Here is a 21,751-nt window from a genome sequence, read left to right as displayed (position 1 = left end):
TGGCATACAACCAACAGAGGCTTTTGTCCGTTTCGCCCACACGGTCGGATTGATCATCAAATCAAGCTGCCAAAGTATTTCTGGACTCCGGAATTCCAACTGCGGTTCGTCGTGTCTTGCAATGTTCATCAAGTCGCAATATTGTCAGGGCACTTTTGTCTGAGATGATTGCTCGTCCCCTCGCACCCATCTAGCAATGTACTAGGTACTATAAGGTGCTACCCGTGTCGTACCCGTACAGCTGGTGTGAGAACACATCATGACCGAATAAGGGGGCCAGGGGGGTACGAGTACGAGCACCGCTGATCTAATATCGAGGAACCGCCATTCCAGGACAACACGTCCACGAGTTTATAAAACCCACCTCTTTTTGATGCCTAGCTACGAGTATCTGCTTCCGTTTGATGTGTAAGAGGTGACTCGATCCATGGCAGATCAACCACACTCTCGTCAAACATGCTCGACGTCTCCAAGAAGCTCGACATCGTCGTTGTCGGCGGCTCTTTAGCCGGGCTCATGACGTCAATCCCCTTGAAGCGTCTTGGGCACCGAGTCACGATTCTCGAACGCTCACCGGACCCGTTGCTGCATGACCAAGGTGCAGGCGTCGTCGCGGGCGGAGAGACCCAGGCGTTCTACCACAGGCATGACCTGTCGAAAAGGCCCATCGCCGTAACGTCACAGGCACGCCTCTATCTCGACCGCGCTGGAAACATCATCGATCGCGAAGACTATCAACAGCGGATGACCAGCTGGGATCTGCTCTATTACCTTGGCCGAGCCAACTTTGATGGCGTCGAGAGTGACTATCTGGAACAGGCACCCCGTTCTTCAGAGGGGGACGGGAGAGTAAGTTACGAATATGGTCGACTTGTGACACAGGTCCGCGACGCCGGTGATCAAGTAGAGGTCACATACAAAAGTACGAGAAGGAGTGACAGCGGAGATGATGATGGCGCTGGTGGTGGTGGTGGTGGTGGTGGCAAGCCAAAGACCATAACGGCGGACTTCTTGATCGCGGCGGATGGCCCTTCCTCACGCCTACGAGGGATGCTATTGGGTGATCAAGCGGCAAATAGGACATATGCTGGCTATGTAGCCTTTCGAGGCACGGTGCCAGAGACGGAGCTATCTGAATCAGCGGCGGCCGTCTTTGTCGAAAGGTTTACCTTCTTCCATGCCGAAGGGACACAGGTTCTTTCGTACGCCATTCCAGGCAAGGCTGGGAATCTCGCCAAGGGGCATCGCCTGGTGAATTGGGTCTGGTACTGGAACGTCGACAAGGATTCTGAAGAGTATAAGGAGCTCATGACTGATACCGATGGAAATCTGCATCACTATACCCTACCGACTGGAGGGAAAATGCAGCGGCATGTATGGGACAGGCAGGTTGCTCGGGCCCAGAAAATTCTCGCACCGCAGTTTGCCGAAATTATCGCTGATACGAAGATGCCATTTGTGCAGGCAATAACTGACGTCGAGCCACCGGCAAGGGGAACGAAGGTGGGAAGGCTTCTGGATGGCAAGGCACTTCTGGTTGGAGACGCCCTTGCTGGCTTTCGACCACATACTGCAGCGAGTACAAGTCAAGCTGCGTTCCACGCCTTGATGCTCGAGAAGGTGTTCAGAGGTGAGATCGACTGGGACGAATACGAAGAACAGGTGCTCAACTTCGCATGGAGCTGGCAGCGCAGAGGAGTGATGTTGGGAACCAGGAGCCAATTTGGTCATCATCCTCTAGCTTCGTGATTCACAAATTGAGCCAGGCATTGGCTATCAACTGACCTACCGAGGATATGTGCTTGTAGAGAGGACGTTCCTTACATCTCGTCTGGGCTCAAGGAAGTGTACTTGACGGCGAATGAGTCTCGAGTGCCCAATACAGAGAAAGCACTTCTGAGACTGTCATGTGAAAGCAGAAGGAGATGCATACCATTATCTACGATGACATGATTAGCAGGATTTGGCTGACTGGAGGCAACGTGTGAAGCATCCTTTGATTCGGCCCACCTGCCATATTGTCCTTCTTAATGTCTCTGGCGGGCTGGACCGCCTGCTAAAATTCTAGCGCCGACGGCTTAACTAAAACAAGAGTCAGTGCTGCGCTCCTTGTGAATCATCGACTTTGACTCCTCCATCCTGCCTCTCACTCCCAGATCACAGTGACACAACATCAAATCTCCCTCATCTTATCCGCTTTCTTTTCCCTTGACACCTGGGGAATCTACTCTTCCTCTACAACCCTTCCAAAAATACCAGCGAGATCGAAGATATGCATCGTCGCGCCTTGCGCTTCTACCTCCCGATCAAACTCTCCCCTCTCTAATCGCCACACTACCCAACGCTTGACGCTTGAGAGCAACGTCTCCGTTTAGAGCCTCGTATGGCGGACACCCAGGATCCCCTGATATGGGATCTTGAATCTGCCATCGGTCTACTCAAGAACCTCTCCCTCAAGTCCCAGGACATTCCTCCAACTCCTTTGTCTCTCGTTGCGACCTTCGACGGAGCTCAGGATCATGAATCAACCAGCCCGTCACTTGGTGACTTCAGCAGTCTTTGGGACTTCCTTGGTCGCCCCCACGCTGCTGATGAACAACAAGCTGCTGAGCTGGTAAAATATCAAATCAACGACGAGCCGATCGCTGAGGTCGACCTCAACCAGCTGAACAAAGGGGTTCGGTGGCGAGACGAAGTTGATGGAGCGGATTTGGAAGACAATGTTGAGCCCGCCAAGGCCACAGCATCATACATACGCAACAAGAAGCGTGCCGAAAGAAGGGCACGCGCAAAAGAAAGAGCGGAGAAGCTCGCCGCTCAGAAAAAGTCCACGTCGGATTCAACTGACCTCGAATCGGGAGAGGAACTGGAGTCTTTGAGAAGATCCCCAGACCGAAGAGCGGTCATAGACGACATCCTTGGTCGCTCAAGGCCTTCAGTGCGAGAGACTTCTCCGCCGACCTCACCATCACCCCCCAAGAGTGAAATCAGAACACCAAAACGAGAGTATCCGATCTCCCATCCGTTTCTCTGGCAGGACCCTGACAACAAATCACCCTTTAAACGGACGTCCATAGCTCCACGCGATGGCCGTTCTCTACGACAACGAAAGCAAGCACTCATTACCGAACTATCCCGTCAGTTCCCTGACGAGAAGAAGTACCTAAAGAATCCAGGTTTGCTTGAACCAGCATTTACTCCTTTGAATGTTTCCAGCATTGGCATCCACGTCTTTGTTGATGTGTCGAACATCTCTATCGGCTTCCACGACTGCTTAAAAGTAGCTCGTGGCATGCCGCGAGACACGCGCTTGAAGCGTGTCCCACTATCCTTTCATAATTTCTCTCTCGTACTTGAACGAGGCCGTCCAGCCGCCAAGCGCGTCCTGGTTGGGTCGGACAAGTACGCCGCGATCCAGCAGGCCAAGTCGATTGGCTACGAAACCAACATTCTTGAACGTGTGCACAAGGCCAAGGAGCTGACGCCGCGACAGCGGAAGTATCAGTCCGGGGAGACGAGTGGCTCTGAGACGAACAACTCTCTCTCGATGCCGACACACGCGGCTGAGAAATGGGTCGAACAGGCCGTGGACGAAATTCTACACCTGAAGATCCTCGAATCGTTAATCGATGCCGAGAGACCCAGCACGATTGTTCTTGCTACAGGCGACGCAGCCGAGGCTGAATACTCGGGTGGGTTTCTTCGCATGGTTGAACGTGCATTGGAAAAGGGATGGTCGGTTGAGCTGGTTAGTTTCAAATTGAACACCAGCAGTTTGTATAAGAGGAAAGAATTTCGACAGAAGTGGGGACCCATGTTCAAATGGGTCGAGTTGGATCCCTTTGTTGAATACTTGATTGATGAAGAGGATGATTAAGTGAGCATGTCGCGTTTACAGACGAGCTCTCACTGGAGGAATTCTTGATGAAGGAATCGGTCATAATATTCAGATCCTTCTCACGGTAGGACAATATGGAATTATAAGGACCATGATCATGACAAAGGTGACATGAGAACAAGATTCGAGTCATCTGGCAAAAAAGCAGACACGACTGACTGACAATACGGGTTCTGGAACCAGCTTACTCAACTTGTTCTTGGATTGTCGAGGATCAAATCAAGATTTTCTGAGTTTTTGAATCCAGATCTTCCAGAGAAGGAGAGGAAAAGTATAGCGAGGTCATGAACTTGTTATTGTCAGTGTACGTGATGTCTTGGTTTTTCGCCGAATGTCGAGTTTTGCAGTTCTGTCAATCGGACTCTGGTCGTGGTCGAGATAGTCTATCTCTACAAAGGTGTCGAGGTTATGTACTCATAACCGGTAGCTACCTACGTTGAATGAATGGATTGGCAAATATCGTCGATTCAAGGTTGCAGTCTCCTACATATGGTTGTCTCGTCTTCGTACATGGACACTGTACGGAGTACGAGTCCTGAATGATTACACCAACCTATCTCATCTATCCTCATGACGGTATTCTTCTAATTGATTCCCTTGCTCTTCCCTGACGTCGTACAGTGATTGAATTCATTCCGGTTGATAAAGTAAACACATTGTAACGATGTTGAAGCTGCGAGTGTCATTGCGAGCCTGGACAATACCTAGGTGAGTAACGTTGGTCCGCTTTGTGTGCTACAGTGCCAGAGAGGATGGAGAGTTTTGCACGATACCTACACAACAGTGAGGACGGAGGTAATACTTTGTTATACTTTTCTCCCCTAGGTAGGTAGTAGTTAGTCCGGTGGAAGAAGCCAGATTAGGCTCCGTCCACTTGGCTCATAGAACACTCAGTGAGTTGCTCGAAAACTAGGACAGGCAGAACAAATCATCAATCCACGTACGGTTGTTCTAGGCATAAAAGAGACCTGGGTGGTTGGGGTTTCTCGGTATTCAGCTCTCACTCGCATTATGATTCGCTCAAGCAAGATCACACGAGGCACAGGGTGCAAGGTAGCGGAGTATAGGTATTGACAGGATGGCATGTAGGAATAGTATGCGCACTTTTGAATTCAGAAGGCTTTGACTAAATTTATTGATCGTGTGCGTATCTGCAGATGTGCTCTGTATCCTCTCTACTCTCCTCTACGTATCTAGCTCCGTATCTTCGTGTACACTGCCAGCGGAAAGAAGGTAGGCTAGTACTGATAACAGAGAGGTTGGGTTAAGTAGATCAAATCCATGGCTCACATTTCTTGAACGACACATCTCGAACTCGAACTCGAAGAAGACGAAGAAGAAGAAGAAGAAGAAGAAGAAGAAGAAGAAGAAGAAGAAGAAGAAGAAGAAGAAGAAGAAGGAGAAAGGGGGACAATGATGTACATTTGAATAAAGTTGAAAACGAGAGGAGGGTGATTTTCAATATGGTAACAAGACGCTGTCACTGTTACAGGTAGTTCAGGTAGTTCAGGTAGGTAGGTTGGTAGGGTAAACAGCGGGTAAGTGATAGTGAATGCTGTTAAGTTTTAAACTTTCTTCCCCTTGATTCCACCCAGTCTGATCCAGAGAAGGATCCAAACCAAAGAACCCCCGGCGAGGGTGGCGCCTCCAAAGGCCTGCATGCTTCTGTACCCCGAGTTCGAAATGATCTGGCCTCCGATGGGAGATCCGATGAGGGTCGCCACGGCGGCCACGCTGAACAAGGCACCCGTGCGCACGCCGATCTCGTGGATGTTGGAAAACTGCGCGATCACCGCGGGCAGGATGCTCGCGACGCCGCCGGAGCCGAAGCCGAAGATGCAGCAGTACACGACGGTCGCGGCGGAGCCGCTGCTCGGGATCCACAGGGCGAGGGTGATGACGGACGAGAGAATCGACATGGACAGCAGGACGTTGAGACGGCCCACGCGGTCGGCGAGGAACGGCGGGATCGTCCTGCCAAAGGTGCTCGCCGCGTTCATGATCGGGACGAGGTACTTGGCGAGCGAGTTGGGGACGCCATGCGCCCGGCTGGCGAGGATGATGAACGTGAAGGGGATGAAGAGACCTGAATGGAATCGTGGTCAGAGTGGGTCATTTTAAAGAAAGATACAGGATACAGGTAGACGTAGAGGCATAGGGACAAGTACATGATGACGACGACGGTAATAAAAGAGAGAAAAGAAAGCAAAGATTCGGACTGGTGGGGATAATGGACATACCTAGCCACGTAAGAAAGGCGCCAATAGCGAGCGTGGCGAACGTGGGTTCAGAAAAGGGCCGCACAAAGTCCATGGGCTTGACGGGTCTCGGTTTCGGCGGTATGCGACTGACGACGGTGATGTTCGCGAAGAGGCCCAGGCCCAGGATCAAAAAGGCACATATGCGCATGGTCCAGCCGAAGCCGACTTGCGGGATCAGTCTCTCGACCATAATGGGGAAAATGACGCCGCCGATAGATGAGCCGGCGGCCGTGACGCCGAGAGCCAATGCCCGTCGCCTGAAGAACCACGTCGTCACGGCCGACATTGAAGGGTAGAAGAAGAGAGAGCAGCCGATGGCAGAGCATATGGCTTGCGCCAGGAAGAACTGGTAGTATTTTTTGGAGATGGAGGTCATCATCAGTCCGAAGACGTGGAAAAAGGTACCGGCCAGGAGAAGGTATCTAGGACCGTAGTTGTCTAATGATGAACCGTCGTCAGTTTGCATAACAAAAAAAACCAATATACGCGACGTGGAGAAACGACGGCGATGCAGGCAGGTACCATACCGTAGAGTCTTCCCACCCAAACGCCGCCTATGAACATCATGCAGGACTCGGTGGATGGGATCCATGCCACTTCCTGCGAAGAGTATTGTCTGAGTTGGTGGGTCTCGTAGTATTCTTGGAACACGCCAATGCCTGGTTCATTCACATTCATAATTGCGTCAGTAAAGGGAAGACTTTGAACGATGAGAATGAGGGATACGGCATGCGGTGCTCCACTCACAGTTGATCCAGCCGAAACTGACGAAAAGACTCGCAAACGCTCCAGCTACAACGGTCCAGGCCTTGAAACCTCCGTCTGGAAAAGCAGAAGGGTCAAACACTGGCTGTTGAGGCTGCGGAGGAGCTGGGACAGCAGCTTCATTGTCGCCAGACTTTTCCGGAATGTCTCCAGCGCCAGCGCCCCGTTCCGAAGCAGAATATTCAGCAGGGACATTGCCGGTGTCGACGCCTTCCTTTTCGACATCTTTGCCCATGATGCTGGATGAGGGAGTGTTGGCGGCAGTGGCCTCTCGTGATAAGTCGGCCTGAGGCACGATCAGTCCCGACTTGAGACTCATCTGTAATGGTCTTTTCCTTCAAGGGGTGAGGTGTGGAACAATAGGCTCACTAATGAAGGACTGGGGAAACTTGCTAGCAGGACGTGGTAGCCGGACAACAGACTTGGGATATACTGACAGAGGAACAATATATTTTCTTTTTTAAATCATTCGACAATAGGTCTCACTCCTTCGGTGTTGTGAGCAGAACCGAATACTCGTCGGCTCTCAACAATGGTACGAGGATGCGATGTCCGAAGGAAGCGATGACCACCGCTTTTTTCGTTCCGCTTGGGAGAATTCAGAAAGAGATGTCTGGAGGTCGAGGATCATCCCAGAGACCCAGTTGCAACATGACCAATCGTGGCAGTCTATGTTGCAGTGAAGCTGTTCGTTAACTCCATTAAGCTGTAGTAGAACGCGGATTTGACGGACGAAAAGCCCGAGCATCAGGGACGGTGTTGTACGAAGCCAGATCTTACACCTTTTCCCACCCTCCGAAAGGCACGTTGTACGAGGGAGCATCGCGTCTTACCAGTTCATTCACGGAGAATCGGGCCAAGTGAATCCCTGAGACAATCTCGGTCATGAACAACGTGAGATGGGACGTTCCTAGGAGTCATCTCTCACTTCAAACCTCGGTGTCTTCTCCTGGTCTCATCACCGGAAGGCGGAGAAGACCATATATCCTAGGTACGAGGACGAATGAAAGACAGATCCATCGACGGACGGAGGACGTAGAGCCACGGAATCAACAAATACCCCGTGAAGTGTATAAATCATCAGGCTTTACAAATGATATTGCGTTGCGAGTAAAACCGTATGTCGTCGAGTGTCTAGACAATGTTTACATGCCTGGATTGATATCGAGTACGAATACGAGCGTTGTCCGGCGCCGCTTTTAGATCTGGAAATGTCGACACACCATCATATTTTGCTCATACCTGACAACTGTCATGTCGTTTCTACATTTGAATGAGCATAGTCTCGATCCAGAGTCTGTCATCATGCAGTCGCTTCTGAAGCTATTTGCCAACGATCTATTGCGTTCGTAAGGATCGTCCGACTATAGTAAGGATTCAAGACCGAGCTTCCTTCGCCACCAAAAGCGACAGACATGAAAGCAGTCTTTGGCTATCACAGCAATCCCCGCGGGCTTTGGCCATACTCATTGGGGGATTCACTCAGTGCAGTGCGATAGCTGCCACAGCAGACCGGCTCCGGCTGCTGATCGAATTGATCTACTGCCATGGCTGTACAAAGATACTCATATACCAAAGGCAAACGACGGCGTCAAGATTCTTTTGACCATGAAATCCAGATTGAGGAACTGTCTCCAGATGACATGGCATACGATGGAGACACTGAAGTGCTTCGGCCCGATCAGTATGAGGATATTGATTCTGATTTCGAAGATGATCGAGCCTTGAGAAGACTGTGGCCGGATACAGATGATGAACTTGCGGGACGACTGCGACGTCTATCGTGTGATGCCCGCAAAGACAACCCAAAAGACCCCAGCGACGAGGCTCGTGGACAGAAGCGCCAGTCGGCAGAAATGGATTTGGAAAACGAGCCTTCTCCCCACAAGCGAACCGAAATCGAAGTATTGGAAGTAGTAGATGGCCAACCTGAACAGCGGCCCATAAAGCGAAGAAGGAAGCGAGCGACCAAGTCCAACATTGCACACCGTTTGGTCAGGAAGCCAGCACCAGAAGACTGGACAGATAGTTCAGAGAAGACGGACGATCAAGAGGTGATGGAATCTTCGAATGCCACAAGCCCTGCTCCTGCAACTCCGGCCCCCACAACTCCGGCTCGCGCTGAGAGAAACGAGGATGCCATGGATATCAGCTGAGCATCCGAAGGAGTCCATAGAGCACGGCAACTTTGCTTTTGGATTCTCTTTCATTTGCAATGGCCAACATTCACCGTTAGATCCTTCTCTATCTAGTACCTTGGCTTTCCTAGGCAGCTACAGCACGAGATATTGGGGTTGCTTTCATGTGCATTTGACTCTCTGTGGGCCACCTGTTCCAGCTCGAGGTGTTAGGGTTTTGTCCATGCGTTGAGCGCCATCGTCTCGAGTACAATACAGGACTATCGTCCTCGTTTGGCCGGAGCTGAGAATCCGTGCCCCGTACCTGGACTAACGCCTTTGGTGCTAGGGTGATCGGGATCTTGCAGTCACGTCATTGTTCCGCGTTGACGTGCCGTAATTCCCAATGTCGATACTGTGGAGAGGGAGAGAGTGCGGCCAAGTGTGAATACTCTCGTACCGTCTCACGGGCGCATGGAACATGAGAGAAGCCCCAACCTTGATCTCACGTTGACTCCTTTATCAGTGTCTCTGAGACAGAGCTTCAACCCTCACCTTAATTTTGTGACCTTGCCTCGTCAAACACTCACATCAACATGGGCGGAAGACGAACCTCGGCTCGACTTGCGGCTAAGCAGCCTGAAAAGTCGTCTCCAGAGCACGAACCAGTGCAGACACCTTCGACTAAGAGGCGCAAGGATGGTGGCCTTGCATTTCCAGAAGCAAAGCGTGCCAGGAAGACAAGCCAGGGGGGCCAAAAGACGCTAGAAGACACTCTTAGCAAGTATGAACATGTCCATGTAGGCTCTGTCGCCCAGACATGCTGACATATCTGCCAGCGACACCAAAGAAGAGAATCCTGCAACGACAAAGGAAGACAAGAACACAAGCCAGCCCTCCAGCGAGGAAGAAACAAAAGATGGGTCAGAACCACAAGAAACCAAGCAGGAAGATGAATCGGGAAAAGCCGAAGAAGATACAAACATGACCGCTGCAAGCGATGAGAAGAAAGAGGACGTCCCACAGAAGCAGGACGAGTCGCAGTTTGCAGAAGAAGACGGCCCTGGCAAGGAGGGAGAGTCAAACAATGTCCAGGCCAACGGCAATGCCGTTGAATCTGGAGAGCGTGACCATGTCCCGTCAAGCATTCTTGAAAAAGGCATCATCTACTTTTTCTTCAGGCCAAGAGTCAACGTCGACGATCCCCAAGATGTCAAGGACATTGCTCGCACGTATATTGTCATGCGCCCGATTCCAGTTGATGCGAAGCTAGGAGAAGGCCCCATCGGGGACGATGGCAATTGTAGACTTGTCGCGGTGCCAAAGAAGGTTCTCCCCACTAGCGGCAAAGACCGATTCCTATCGTTTGTCGAAAAGGCGAAAACCACATTTTCGGACTTGAAGGACTCATTCATGCCGGGTTCGGATTACGAGACCAAGACTCAGGGAACCAGCCATGTCCCTCCAGTCACACCACTTGCTGAGGGAGTGTATGCAATCACTTCCACTGGGCGAGAGTCGCACCTCGCATACAACATCACGATCCCACATGAACTTGGACAAGTTCAGAAGGATCTCGGTCTTCGAGAGAAAGGGAGCTTTGTGACGAGCGTCAAGAACCCTGCTGCACCGGCCCCGTCCAATGCAAGCCTCCCTCAGGGTCCAGAATATCCGCAGGAACTTCTCGACGAGTTCAGGAGCCTCCGTTGGAAGCCTCTGGAACCAAAATTCCTCGACTACGTGAACGCACAGTTTCTCTTGATTGGCGAATCCTACGACAAGGCTACTGAAGGACGACCAAAGGATGAACGTGAGAACAATCGCCTGCCAGAAGAAGAGATTGAGAAGTTGGAAGGCGAGGATGAGATTCGAATCAAGCATCTCAAAGGTAAGCCGAGTACCCTTTCTATTTGTGGGATTTCAGAACTCATTGCGTTCTAGGTGACGATTCGGTCTTTGTTGACCTTGGTGTCGCAGCCAAAGATTTCCCCAAGGTCCCAACAACATGGTAGAAAGAGTTGTTGTCAAAGAGAAAGTCAGTTATAAGTTAAAAGTTTCACTCATCTCCTTGATGTTTGTCATGAGGATGTATAGATGCGTGGCTGATGCCAAATGGTATGAGTGGTGGTACATGTTTGATGATCAACTGGGGAGGTACTTGTGATAAGTGGTGGTTGTGCACCTGGTACTTGGTCTACCTTCTCCCTGACATTGAGACACGAAAAGTCTTTGTCGTGTGTACATTCCTTGTAGATTATATTACCTCCTGGGCCGTTGGTGTTTGGATAGGATTGAAAAGTACCTTATAAGTAAAATCCAAGTAACAATCTACAAACAGTACTGTGATATAGTTTCTCTGGCCATACAGATCTGCCTTCGTACCACTCTTCTTCTCGGTACCTGAGACGCTCCCACCTTCTCCGTGTTGTTTCTCCATCTTCGTCTCCAACTCCAACTTCCTCCATGCTCTGCGTTCCCCAAACGAACGAAAGTTCCAATGAACTAGTTAACCCCGGTATAGTAATATCTTGGGGGGCCAGGGTAGTTAGTACCTCTGACTACCTAAGGTACCCAACCAACACACCTACGGTACTGAACAGTTTTCGCGGCGGCGACGGAGTCTGCACCGGGCTGAACCCCCTATACCTGAACAGTGGACCGTGATCGACAGAATCATCCTAGACCACTCGTACTTAGGGAGTACCGTACAGGTGTTGTGACTGTCCTTCTGCTCGACAAAGAAAAAGCAGCACTTTAATTCCAAGTTCAAGATCGGTGTAGAAGGTGGTCGGGGCTCGACTCTGGGCTTTTGCCGTCTTGGGGACCTTGTGTGGTTGTCGCGCGCACGATGTCCGTTTCAGCACTCGACTCTCGAGTCTTTCGCAACCTGTTCGGCACCCAGGAGATCCGGGGCGTCTTTACCGACGAAGCATACGTGTCGAGACTGATTGAGACCGAGGCCGCCCTCGCACGCGCAGAGAGTGCGGTCGGCGTGATACCCGGCGATGCAGGGGGTGTTATAACGCGGGCGCTGGAGAATGTCAAGATCGAGTACGCGGCAAACTACTTCCCTACTTCCCTACCTCCCTACCGTGCCTACTGCCGTCTAGGTATCTACCTACTCGTTATGTCTTGTGGTTGCCTTATCCTGCTCTTCCCACCATCCCCTCACTGCCTTAGCTTGCCCAGTCCCCCTGCTGCCCTTTTGTTCTAAACCTGACTTGACGCTCCTTCAGTTTCGATCGTCTCTCTTCCGAGACAGACATCGTGGGATACCCTGTACTCCCACTTGTTCGACAGCTCGTGGAACAAACACCACCTGAACACGCCAAGTATATCCACTGGGGTGCCACGACTCAAGATATCATGGACGATGCGTCGGTGTTGCAGATCCGTCAAGGCCTGAAGATTGTAAGGAGGGAATTGGAGCTTCTGAGGGATGTTCTTGCCAAGTTGGCCGAGAAGTACAAGGATACGTATGTTTGTGTCCCTTTTCTCCCTCACCCTACACCCAACAAAACAACTCGCCTTGCGCATTACACTTCTCTCGCATGCCGTATCTCAAGCAATACCATCTCATATCGGCAAGATCCTTGCTCTTGTCTGTCATCTCTCGCTTCTAGCGAAGAGGAGAAGCAGGATCACCACATCCATCAACGCTAAGAATGCTGACTTGATACGTCAGTCCAATGGCAGGTCGTACGCACCTCCAACACGCCCTCCCGTGCACATTCGGGTACAAGTGCGCCGTGTACCTCTCTTCCATCATCCGACACCTCCAACGGTTGACGGAAATCGAGTCGCGGGCGTTAATGGTTCAGTTCGGCGGCGCAGCAGGAACGCTCGCGTCGCTGGGCACATCGTCGGACGGGATCAAAGTCCGCGCCGCGCTCGCGAGGGAACTCTCCCTCGTCGACCCGCCTATAACATGGCACGTGGCGCGGGACAATGTGGCCGAAATCCTCAACTTCCTCGCCCTACTCGGTGGGACCTTGGGTAAGATCGCATACGACTTGATCGTCATGTCGTCCAACGAGCTGGGCGAGGTGAGTGAGCCCTTTGTCCCGCACAGGGGCGCCAGCAGCACGATGCCCCAGAAACGGAACCCGATCAGCTCAGAGGTCATTCTGGCGGCGAGTAAACTCCTGCGTGCGAACGCCGGGTTGGGCTTGGACGCCATGGTTGTCGATTTCGAGAGGGCGTCCGGCCCGTGGCATCTCGAGTGGGTTGCCATTCCAGAGGCGTTTGTCCTTGGTGTCGGCAGTCTGCATCAGGCCAACTTCGCGCTGGGCGGGTTGGTTGTTAATGCGGGCGCGATGAGTAGCAATCTACATTCAACGCGCGGGTTGATCGTCGGCGAGGCCGTCATGATGAGTCTCGCGCCACGTGTGGGCCGACAAAAGGCTCACGATATCGTGTATGACGCCTGCCGGGTTGCGATTGAAACAGATACGAAATTGGCCGATGTGTTGAAACAGGATAAAGACGTCATGGTAGCTTTGGATGCCACGAAAGTTGAAGAGTTGTGTGATCCGCTCAATTACCTTGGGGCAAGTCAGCTCATGGTTGATAGGGTTTTGGAGGATGTGAGGTGAAACTATATAACAATATTCAGCACTAGGTATGTAGGTGGTTACTCTCGAAGCTAGTTTAGATCTCAATTCACATTAGAGCGGCGACAGAGCCAAATGGGGCTTGAAGCAGTTCAGATATTCACAGTGAATAGGTGGAATGGATCGACATGAAATAAAGATATATTGGCAGAATTGTTTTGGGGGATTTTGATTTTGATTTGTTTTGTTGGTTTGTTTTTTCATGGTTGTAGACACAGATAAGATGGACCACTGCATTCATAATCGTTTGATCTCGAAGGATCAAACGATCAAGTTTTGCAGAGGTGAGTAACGTGTCAGAAGAAGTTTGATCTTCTTTGCACCAAAATAGGCCTATATCCTGGGACAGTTCCAATCGCAGTCGAAAGGAGGGATAAAGGCCAGAGTGTTGGCAAAGGTATTTATTTTTCAAGGCATGGACTGTCGTGCTTATGCTTTTGCTTTTGGTAGGACCGGATCATAGCAGACAAGAGGGCAGAAGAGGACAGGGAGAGGAGAGGGGAGAGAAGAGAAATGCGGGGAGCGAAAAGGGAGCGGTGTTCCTCCGGGGGGAGGAAGACGGCAGCGTAGGTGAGAAAAGAGAACGAAAACGACTTGCGACGGGATAAGATGGGGATGAACAAAAGTGACGAGGGGGAAAATGTACAAAGCGAAGAAAAACGTGCAAAGGAAAGAGAAGAATGTCGAATGAGATGAGGAGGATGAGAAACTTCGGATTGATATTCTTTTTTCGGTTCCTCTCTTTTTTGGATTTCTCCTTTTTGAAAAATGTTCATGTGGGTTCAGGACATGATCATGGGTATCATCACGCTGGGTTCTTTTTTCTCCAAAGTACATCATACGATAATGATCTACTCCTCGGGAACTGTGGTCACCGAACAACGTCAGTAAATTCAGTAGATGGGAACGGGGCAATGCATGTTTCCGAAAAAAAAAACCGAAGTAGGAAGGGGCCGTGGAGACTCTTTTTCCAAAACGCCCCCTTCCCCTTCAAAAAAGAAAGAAATCGACAAAACGTACCCTCGATGTTGCCCTCCTTGATCTCGTCGCTGATCTCCTTGGGCGATCGGCCATCGACCTGGCAACCGACGCTGAATGCGGTTCCGAGGATCTCCAAGACCGTCCCCTTGAGCTCACGGGCGAGGGACTTGTTGGCACCGCGCATGGTCCGTGCAATGTCGAAGATCTCCTCGAGAGGGATCGACTTGCTGTGCTTGATGTTCTTCTCCTTCTTCCGGTCACGGGGGGGCTCCTTGAGGGCTCTGATGACGAGGGAAGACGCAGAGGGGACGACCGACACGGCGGCTTGTCGGTTTTGGATGGTGAGCTTGATGGTGACACGGAGACCTTTCTGTTGGAAGAATCCAATTTGTCAACGATCGCACGTCCCGCAACCCACGATACACACGGAACGGTGTGTGTCTGATTTCCGCACACACACACCCACAGGGAAAACGTACCCAGTCGCCAGTGGCCTTTGCGATATCTTCACCGACCTTCTTCGGGGACAGACCGAGAGGACCGATCTTGGGAGCGAGGGTTGCCGAAGAACCGACCTCACCACCGGTGGCACGGAGGTGGCTAAATGCGTTCGTACCAGTCAGTTTGCGTAATCTTCGAATTAAATGAACTTGAGCGGTGGTGGTGGTGGTGGTGGTGGTGGTGAGGTTGAGTCCTCGCACAACAAAATACACTTACATGATCTTCACCTCATTGGGATCTAACTTGGGAGCTGAAACACACAATGCATATTAGCCAGGGCGCCCAGACTTCTCAAGAAGACGATACTTACGCATGGCGAGTGCGAAAGGTAGTCTGTCTTTCTTGAGGTGTCGAAGAAGATATTGTCTCGCTGCAGGAGGAAAAGTTCAAGGCTCAGACGAGTTCGCAGTTTGGTTTTGGTTTGTGTGCGGAAATAATTGTGGACTAGCCGTGTTTGGTTAGTGCCATTTTCGAGCGGTACGGTGGATCCTTGGTTCCCAAGGGCTATTTCACCCCCTGGTGCTTTACTTGTCACGCCGGACTACGGAGTACCCTTACAAGGACTGCCAACTCCGACAAGGCTGTGCGAGACGAAAGATGCTAAATATGTATGGGGTACTCGATGGAGACAATTGTGCTGTAGGAAACCAATGGATACTTCAGGGACTATTTGTAAGGCTTGCAGCGACAGGAATTCATATGACTAGCATTATTCAATCTGTTTGGAAACCAATTCCCTTCCCTTTTATGGTCATCCTTGGAGACCGACTACAGCTCAAACTTCACCCATTAACCTCAAGCAATTCTTCCCTCGTCCTGTAGATACCGAATAACCCGTATCCGTATCTACGGCTGGACACTCACTGCACCAAAGAAATTCGTAACCCGACTTGCCTCTTGTCACTCATTGGAATTGCGTTAGTATTGCTGTGCAAATCCGCGAGTCTGAGCGATCTGCCTCGCATCTTCCATCATAGTAGTGTGTCTCCCAACGCACATCTGACGAGACTGACACCGGCTCTAACAGTCTCACTAGCTCCCGCGACCTCGAGGCTGGGGTTGACCTCGACCAAATCCATGGCAACAAGTTGACCAGTTTCATGTACACACTCTGCAATGTAATCACCCTCGCGTAGTGTCAATCCTCCTCTGACGGGCGTTCCGGTACTAGGAGCCCACATTGGATCCAATGCATCGACGTCAAAGCTCAGATGAATCGGAGTATCTGCGCCAATATGCGCCAAAGCCATCTCTACGACACGGCCAATACCATGACGGTCAATATCGTGCATACTGAAAGCCCTGATTCCATTGTCACGCAGGATTTTCTTCTCTCCCCTGTCCACATCGCGCAAGCCAATGTAGACTAATTTCGTGGTGCTGATACGCTGATTGTCGTCAATCCATCCGAAAATGTCTTTCTCTTCGGACTTTGCGAGGCCGGTAAGAAAAGCGACAGGCATACCATGCACATTTCCACTCTCGCTAGTCTCAGGTGTATTGATGTCTGCGTGTGCATCAACCCAGATCACACCAATCTCTTTGCGTCCGTTATATCTCTCTCGGATCGCCTTGGCAGTGCCTGCGATTGTACCAATGGCTATACTGTGATCACCGCCCAGTGTCAAGACCATTCTTCCTTCGCGTGCCTGGTTGTAGACCTGCTGAGCCAAGCCCTGCGTGACAGCCGAGACTGCACGCGGGTTCTTCATCCCTCGGTGGTCTGGATCCGACTGAGGGCGTAGCTGGTCGTAGTCGTGCACCGAGTTGTCGCCGTGGAGAGTGTATCCCAGTTCATCGCGCATCTGCTCGAGGATGCCTGCCGACACGAGGGCTGTCGGAGCGGCGTCGACGCCAGGCTTGCATTGGCCGCCGGAGAAACCGACAAGGACAACGCCTAGGTCTGCAGGAGAGGTAAGAAATTTCTGATGGATTGTGGATGGACTGGCCATATCGTAGCCCTTCGAGTGTCCATTCGCAGAGTGGCCGTTGGTGTGGCCATTGGCAGGTGTGTTCTTTTCAACGGCTTTGGGTTGCATGTTGTCAGTAGTAAGAGGTTGGGCGCCGGCGGGGGTGGTGATTCAGGCACTGGAACAAACGAGGGCGTCTGAATGGCTGCTGGTAGGAATGTCGATTCTTGTAAAGGGACAATCGCCACCCAGAAACAAACACAAGCACACGAGAACAGACAATAGGAACGATGAAGACAGAGCCTTTTGGACACCGAGCTTTTGGATGGTAGACGAACAGGAAATCAAGGAAAGAGACGGAAAGTGATAGGAAAGGGAGAGGAGGCGAAGGATATATGTACTCGCCGTTGAGGTCTTTGATGTGTCACGTAAGATGGCATGCGCAGGGAACCTTGAATGGAGGAATTCGTCGACCGTGCCTCTCCCTCTCTCGACAGTAATTGTACCGATGACGGCGGTGGGGATGGCGTACCTGAACTCCGCCCTCGCCGTCACCGAGATTCCCCTAAGTGCAGGATTAAGCGCTATGTGGAACAGACGAATATCGGGCTAGATCGTTAAGTGACAATGCTTCCGACCTTATCATCCTCATTTCCCCTAAGTACAGGTGTTGTCGAGCTCGCCATATCCATTGCTAACAGAAACTTCTCATCCAGTTCTTTCAGAAAACTCTGCGGACTTCGGCATCACATGGTCAGGGGAACAGTCTTTTCCTTCCATAATCGTTCTTGTCAAGTTAGACGTGAAACTTTGGCTATTTGGGCGCTGTCGTAAATAGTCGGTTCCGCTAATCGGGCGATAATATATTGTTACAAGGTGACTATGGTTACAGCACAAGTGCGCCCAGCTGGCCAGAACTCCACAACTTCCCACCACTCTGATCGGCATTTAGATACTTTTGCTGCCCTTGATTGTGCTTGTCTCCGATCTGTGCGGGTGTCGCAGAGAAGTATGTCGCTGAACAAATGTCTAGACTGCCACGGTGGACGTAGGTTGTTGTGAGTACCCGACTCCATCCAGGAGAGATTGCTCTCGATCAGGAACCTCTTCCTATGTATTACAAGTTGCCGACATCAACAAGGCCATATCTGCAATGTCGAATCCAGCTGATTTCATACTGATTGGCAGTTCAGCCAAGGAACTTCTTCAATGTAAGGCCAAGCTTTTGCAGCGACAACGGCTTCGGCAAGAAAGCATCAGCACCACTTGATATGCAGAGCGAAGCAGCATCGGGACCAACGACTGCCGTGACCATAATCAACGGCCTTGACCTGGAGAGACTTCCATCTTGCTCCATCGACCGGATCTCCTTCAATGCGGTAACTCCGTCCTTTCGCGGCATCGACTGATCCATAAGGATGAGATCGATTTCTAAATCGTGTTCCACAAGCTTCTCCACGGCATCTTGCCCGTCATTAGCAGTCATCACATTATACCCCAGGGCCTGTAGCATCTTCACCCCGAGCTTCAAGTTGATTTTGTTATCCTCAACAAGAAGCACAGTTGATCCACTGAGTGCTCTTTGCTCCGTTGCAGGACCCAGCGGAGCGTTCTCGACCATGTCGACCATCGGAGCAAATCTGACAGATTTGTTGTCGGTGCATGATCTCCCCAAGTGCACAACAGAGACAATGTTTTCAACCATCCGATGCCATAATAGCGGTCGTCGAATGGGAATGACGTGCGAGGGAGGGGCCGCGCCGATGGTTCTATCCAGCAGGGGCTGAGAGCCATAGGGTAGAATGACGAATTGACTTCTAGGTTGCAGTAATCGGCCCAAAAGCTCGGATTCGTCTTTGATATAGTCCAAATCTGCCCAGATATAACCCCAGTCGTCGGATATATCACTGTGGGGGTCGGCTGGAAATACTTCGACGTCGTAGGCTGCCCATGCCATCTTCAATCCTTCACTCAAGCGGCTCCCCTCCTTCTGATATACGGCCATTTGACGCTTATGCCCTAAGGCCGGTAGAGGTTTCGCTCCCGCCAGGAGGCCTGACGTTGGGATTGTAACTGTGAAAGTGCTTCCGGATTCGGTCAAACCTCCTCCATCAATATTGCTGCAAGTACTTTGAACAGAAATGGTTCCTGATATCTTCTCCAGGAGGTGTTTAATAATGGCTAATCCAAGACCAGTCCCTCGTTCCGCGCCACGGGTCTGGGCTTGTTTGAAGGGTTCGAAAAGGTGAGGTAGGAATGTCTCTGGTATGCCAAAGCCAGAGTCCTTGACTGTTATGACCAACTTATCGTCGGTGCAGTCAACGAAAAGGATGACATATCCAGAATGGGTAAACTTGAGTGCATTGGTCAATAGGTTCATGAGGATCCGTTGTAGATATGTTTCGTCCAGGAACACAGACTGCGGCACCTTTGGAGCAACTACGATCATCAGTTCTGTGATGGTATCGTCATCCGTACTAGGTAAGATGTTGACAATAGACTCGCACGCTTTCCGAAGGTCAAGGCTTGTGGGTCGGAAGACAGCTTCGCCCTTTTCTAGTCGTGACCAGTCAAGAACGTTCGCTGTGATCATCGACAATGATCTGGTGGCTTCCTGGATTGCAAGAAGGAGCAGACGTGATTCGTCATTGAGCGCCGTGCGCGACAGTAAGTCACTGTAACCTTGCAGCTGATGGAGAGGAGTCCGGATCTCATGAGACGCTGATGCAATGAACTCGCTGCGCGCCCTTGCAGCAGCTTCTGCGTTCTCCTTTTGTGCTATGGCTGCCCATAGCTTCTTTCTTGTCTGAACAATCTCGGCCAACTTGTTTCGAGCAATAGTGGCGGAATGGGCTAGAAGGCCATTAGCAAGCATGCAAGTGAGAATGGCAATGCTAGTAACAGCAACAGGTAGATCGGGTGGATAACCTCGATCCGGACTTGGGTCTGCCTGTGACCAAAACGTCGTCGCCCACATGCCGGTGAAATGCATTGCTGCCACCCCTGAAGCAGCAATGCAGGAGAAAAGCAATTGCTGTGAAAGGTTGATCTCAATCTGTGGGATGAGGATACAACCTATTGTGCATACGACCCAACTAATCAAGGCTGACAAAACGACAATGTATGGGTTTAACGTGAAATGACCCCCTGAGATCTTCATAGCTAAGACCCCAACATAATGCATGCTGTCGATCGCTAGCGACCATAAAAACCCTTTGCAAATCTTCTTAAGCTTGACGCCATGGACTAGAAGTTGCGCAAACCCCGTTAGACCAGTGGCAGTTGAAGAAGGTAATCGGGACATCCTGAAGCTCATAAAGGCCGGCAGATTTAGGCCACTGCCGTCAGAGCTGTGAGTCGTGGAGGAACGTCGCGAAAGGTCACCGTCTATTGAACTTCTCTGAAGGCTCTCCGTGTCGCCTTCAGAGGTGTCCCGGTAGTGAAAATCGGCCTGCTGTTTGGGAGGCTGTCGAAATGGTGTATGTGGATCCTCTTCTAGATCCAGATGTAAAGCACTCCCTCTCACAGTTGTATCGAGTCCGACAAAATGCTGTTCGAGCGGTCCAAGCCCACTATCAGTCCGAGAGGGTCGGTGCGGTGTTCGACCTCTCTGTTCCAATTCTTGGAGAGAATCAAGAGGCTCTTGGTCTTCTGACAACCGTGGAGGGAGAAGCGCCTCCGTACTGACGTGCTCCTCATTGTCCGATAGTTCAGCATTGTCCTGGATATCGCTCTTAGATCCGCGTGGATTTGTGCGCTTCATCCTCTTCTTCGTCTTCTTCTTCTTCACCAACAGGCGGATGTACCGATCTTGTAGAAGGTCAAAAGACAATGCAGAGAAGGTGAACAACACTGCAAGGAGTGCGCTGACTATAGTCAGGGGGACATCCAGTCCGATTCGCACGTCGAGTTCGCATGCCAACATGGCGATAAAATGGAGACTCCATATTGAACAAAAGCCGAATGTCAAGCTACCAAGCAGTGTCCACACCAGCACACCACTGAAGTACCTGGCAGTCCGTGCTTGACACATCATCTGCGTGGAGGTGAAGGCCCCCAGCAGAGATACTGCCACGGAGGCTGCAATGAGGCCATAGTTCCAATGCGGCTCAAGTTTCCTTAGAGCCGGAGATCCTTGCACTGTTTCCATGTCTGTTTAATGGTGGGAGCCCACGGCGTCGGATATGCTATCAGAACTGGTCAAGAAGCAGAGTCCGGCATCGCATCGTCGCAATGTGCCTCGATCTCATCCTCTTAACCTGTCAAGGTAAGTTGCGAAGTTCTCCTTTTGCAACACGTCCTGTTCAGTAATGTCAGGGCCTGTGATCGGCTTATGTATGAATTGCACCAGCACGGAGAAGACGCGCTAGGAGAGGCTTTGCAACTGCGGCAATCAGGCGTCCCGATACCAGACCACCGCTTGAATGAGAGACGACTTCGGGGGATAGGCCTATTGTTCAGGACAGAGAGGTATATGGGAGAACGCGCAAAAGCGAGGTATTGGATGATGTGGATTGAGAGGAAGAACAACAAGAGCAACAGGCGGCTTTATGCGCAATCGTATCTGATGGATGGTACCGCAGGCGACGAAGTTTTGGCGACGACAGGATCGCGGCTGGTTGGAAGTTGTGCTTCTCAGGCCTGTCGATTGTGTTTGTTCCGGAAGTGACAGGAAACGGGGATCCGCTGGCGAGGAGGCCCAAGC

The 21,751-nt window shown here is 51.1% G+C and overlaps 9 protein-coding genes across 9 annotated transcripts; 5 read left to right on the top strand and 4 right to left on the bottom strand.

Moving 5' to 3' along the window:
* Window positions 1-456: 456 nt before the first annotated feature.
* PV08_10702 (uncharacterized protein) lies at window positions 457-1,749 on the top strand (the record flags this gene model as incomplete). The annotated part of the gene is made up of 1 exon (XM_016385016.1): window positions 457-1,749. One exon carries the CDS (start codon window positions 457-459, stop codon window positions 1,747-1,749), a length of 1,293 nt encoding a protein of 430 aa, XP_016231618.1.
* Window positions 1,750-2,383: 634 nt separating this feature from the next.
* Window positions 2,384-3,877, top strand: PV08_10701 (uncharacterized protein; the record flags this gene model as incomplete). Its single annotated transcript, XM_016385015.1, has 1 exon — window positions 2,384-3,877. The coding sequence occupies one exon, from the start codon at window positions 2,384-2,386 to the stop codon at window positions 3,875-3,877; it is 1,494 nt and encodes a 497-aa protein (XP_016231617.1).
* A 1,586-nt stretch (window positions 3,878-5,463) lies between these two features.
* On the bottom strand, window positions 5,464-7,243 carry PV08_10700 (uncharacterized protein; the record flags this gene model as incomplete). The annotated part of the gene is made up of 4 exons (XM_016385014.1): window positions 5,464-5,984; window positions 6,139-6,597; window positions 6,687-6,818; window positions 6,907-7,243. The coding sequence occupies 4 exons, from the start codon at window positions 7,241-7,243 to the stop codon at window positions 5,464-5,466; spliced, it is 1,449 nt and encodes a 482-aa protein (XP_016231616.1).
* Window positions 7,244-8,471: 1,228 nt separating this feature from the next.
* On the top strand, window positions 8,472-9,080 carry PV08_10699 (uncharacterized protein; the record flags this gene model as incomplete). Its single annotated transcript, XM_016385013.1, has 1 exon — window positions 8,472-9,080. One exon carries the CDS (start codon window positions 8,472-8,474, stop codon window positions 9,078-9,080), a length of 609 nt encoding a protein of 202 aa, XP_016231615.1.
* Window positions 9,081-9,637: 557 nt separating this feature from the next.
* Window positions 9,638-11,053, top strand: PV08_10698 (uncharacterized protein; the record flags this gene model as incomplete). The annotated part of the gene is made up of 3 exons (XM_016385012.1): window positions 9,638-9,825; window positions 9,881-10,929; window positions 10,983-11,053. The coding sequence occupies 3 exons, from the start codon at window positions 9,638-9,640 to the stop codon at window positions 11,051-11,053; spliced, it is 1,308 nt and encodes a 435-aa protein (XP_016231614.1).
* An 836-nt stretch (window positions 11,054-11,889) lies between these two features.
* Window positions 11,890-13,636, top strand: PV08_10697 (3-carboxy-cis,cis-muconate cycloisomerase; the record flags this gene model as incomplete). Its single annotated transcript, XM_016385011.1, has 3 exons — window positions 11,890-12,092; window positions 12,278-12,517; window positions 12,727-13,636. The coding sequence occupies 3 exons, from the start codon at window positions 11,890-11,892 to the stop codon at window positions 13,634-13,636; spliced, it is 1,353 nt and encodes a 450-aa protein (XP_016231613.1).
* Window positions 13,637-14,505: 869 nt separating this feature from the next.
* PV08_10696 (60S ribosomal protein L12) lies at window positions 14,506-15,450 on the bottom strand (the record flags this gene model as incomplete). Its single annotated transcript, XM_016385010.1, has 4 exons — window positions 14,506-14,519; window positions 14,675-15,005; window positions 15,115-15,347; window positions 15,447-15,450. 4 exons carry the CDS (start codon window positions 15,448-15,450, stop codon window positions 14,506-14,508), a joined length of 582 nt encoding a protein of 193 aa, XP_016231612.1.
* Window positions 15,451-16,107: 657 nt separating this feature from the next.
* On the bottom strand, window positions 16,108-17,175 carry PV08_10695 (arginase; the record flags this gene model as incomplete). The annotated part of the gene is made up of 1 exon (XM_016385009.1): window positions 16,108-17,175. One exon carries the CDS (start codon window positions 17,173-17,175, stop codon window positions 16,108-16,110), a length of 1,068 nt encoding a protein of 355 aa, XP_016231611.1.
* A 1,060-nt stretch (window positions 17,176-18,235) lies between these two features.
* On the bottom strand, window positions 18,236-21,196 carry PV08_10694 (uncharacterized protein; the record flags this gene model as incomplete). Its single annotated transcript, XM_016385008.1, has 1 exon — window positions 18,236-21,196. The coding sequence occupies one exon, from the start codon at window positions 21,194-21,196 to the stop codon at window positions 18,236-18,238; it is 2,961 nt and encodes a 986-aa protein (XP_016231610.1).
* Window positions 21,197-21,751: the final 555 nt, after the last annotated feature.

Source organism: Exophiala spinifera (assembly GCF_000836115.1).
Source record: "Exophiala spinifera strain CBS 89968 unplaced genomic scaffold supercont1.8, whole genome shotgun sequence".
Taxonomy (NCBI): domain Eukaryota; kingdom Fungi; phylum Ascomycota; class Eurotiomycetes; order Chaetothyriales; family Herpotrichiellaceae; genus Exophiala; species Exophiala spinifera.
This window is presented reverse-complemented; position numbering and strand designations above follow the sequence as displayed.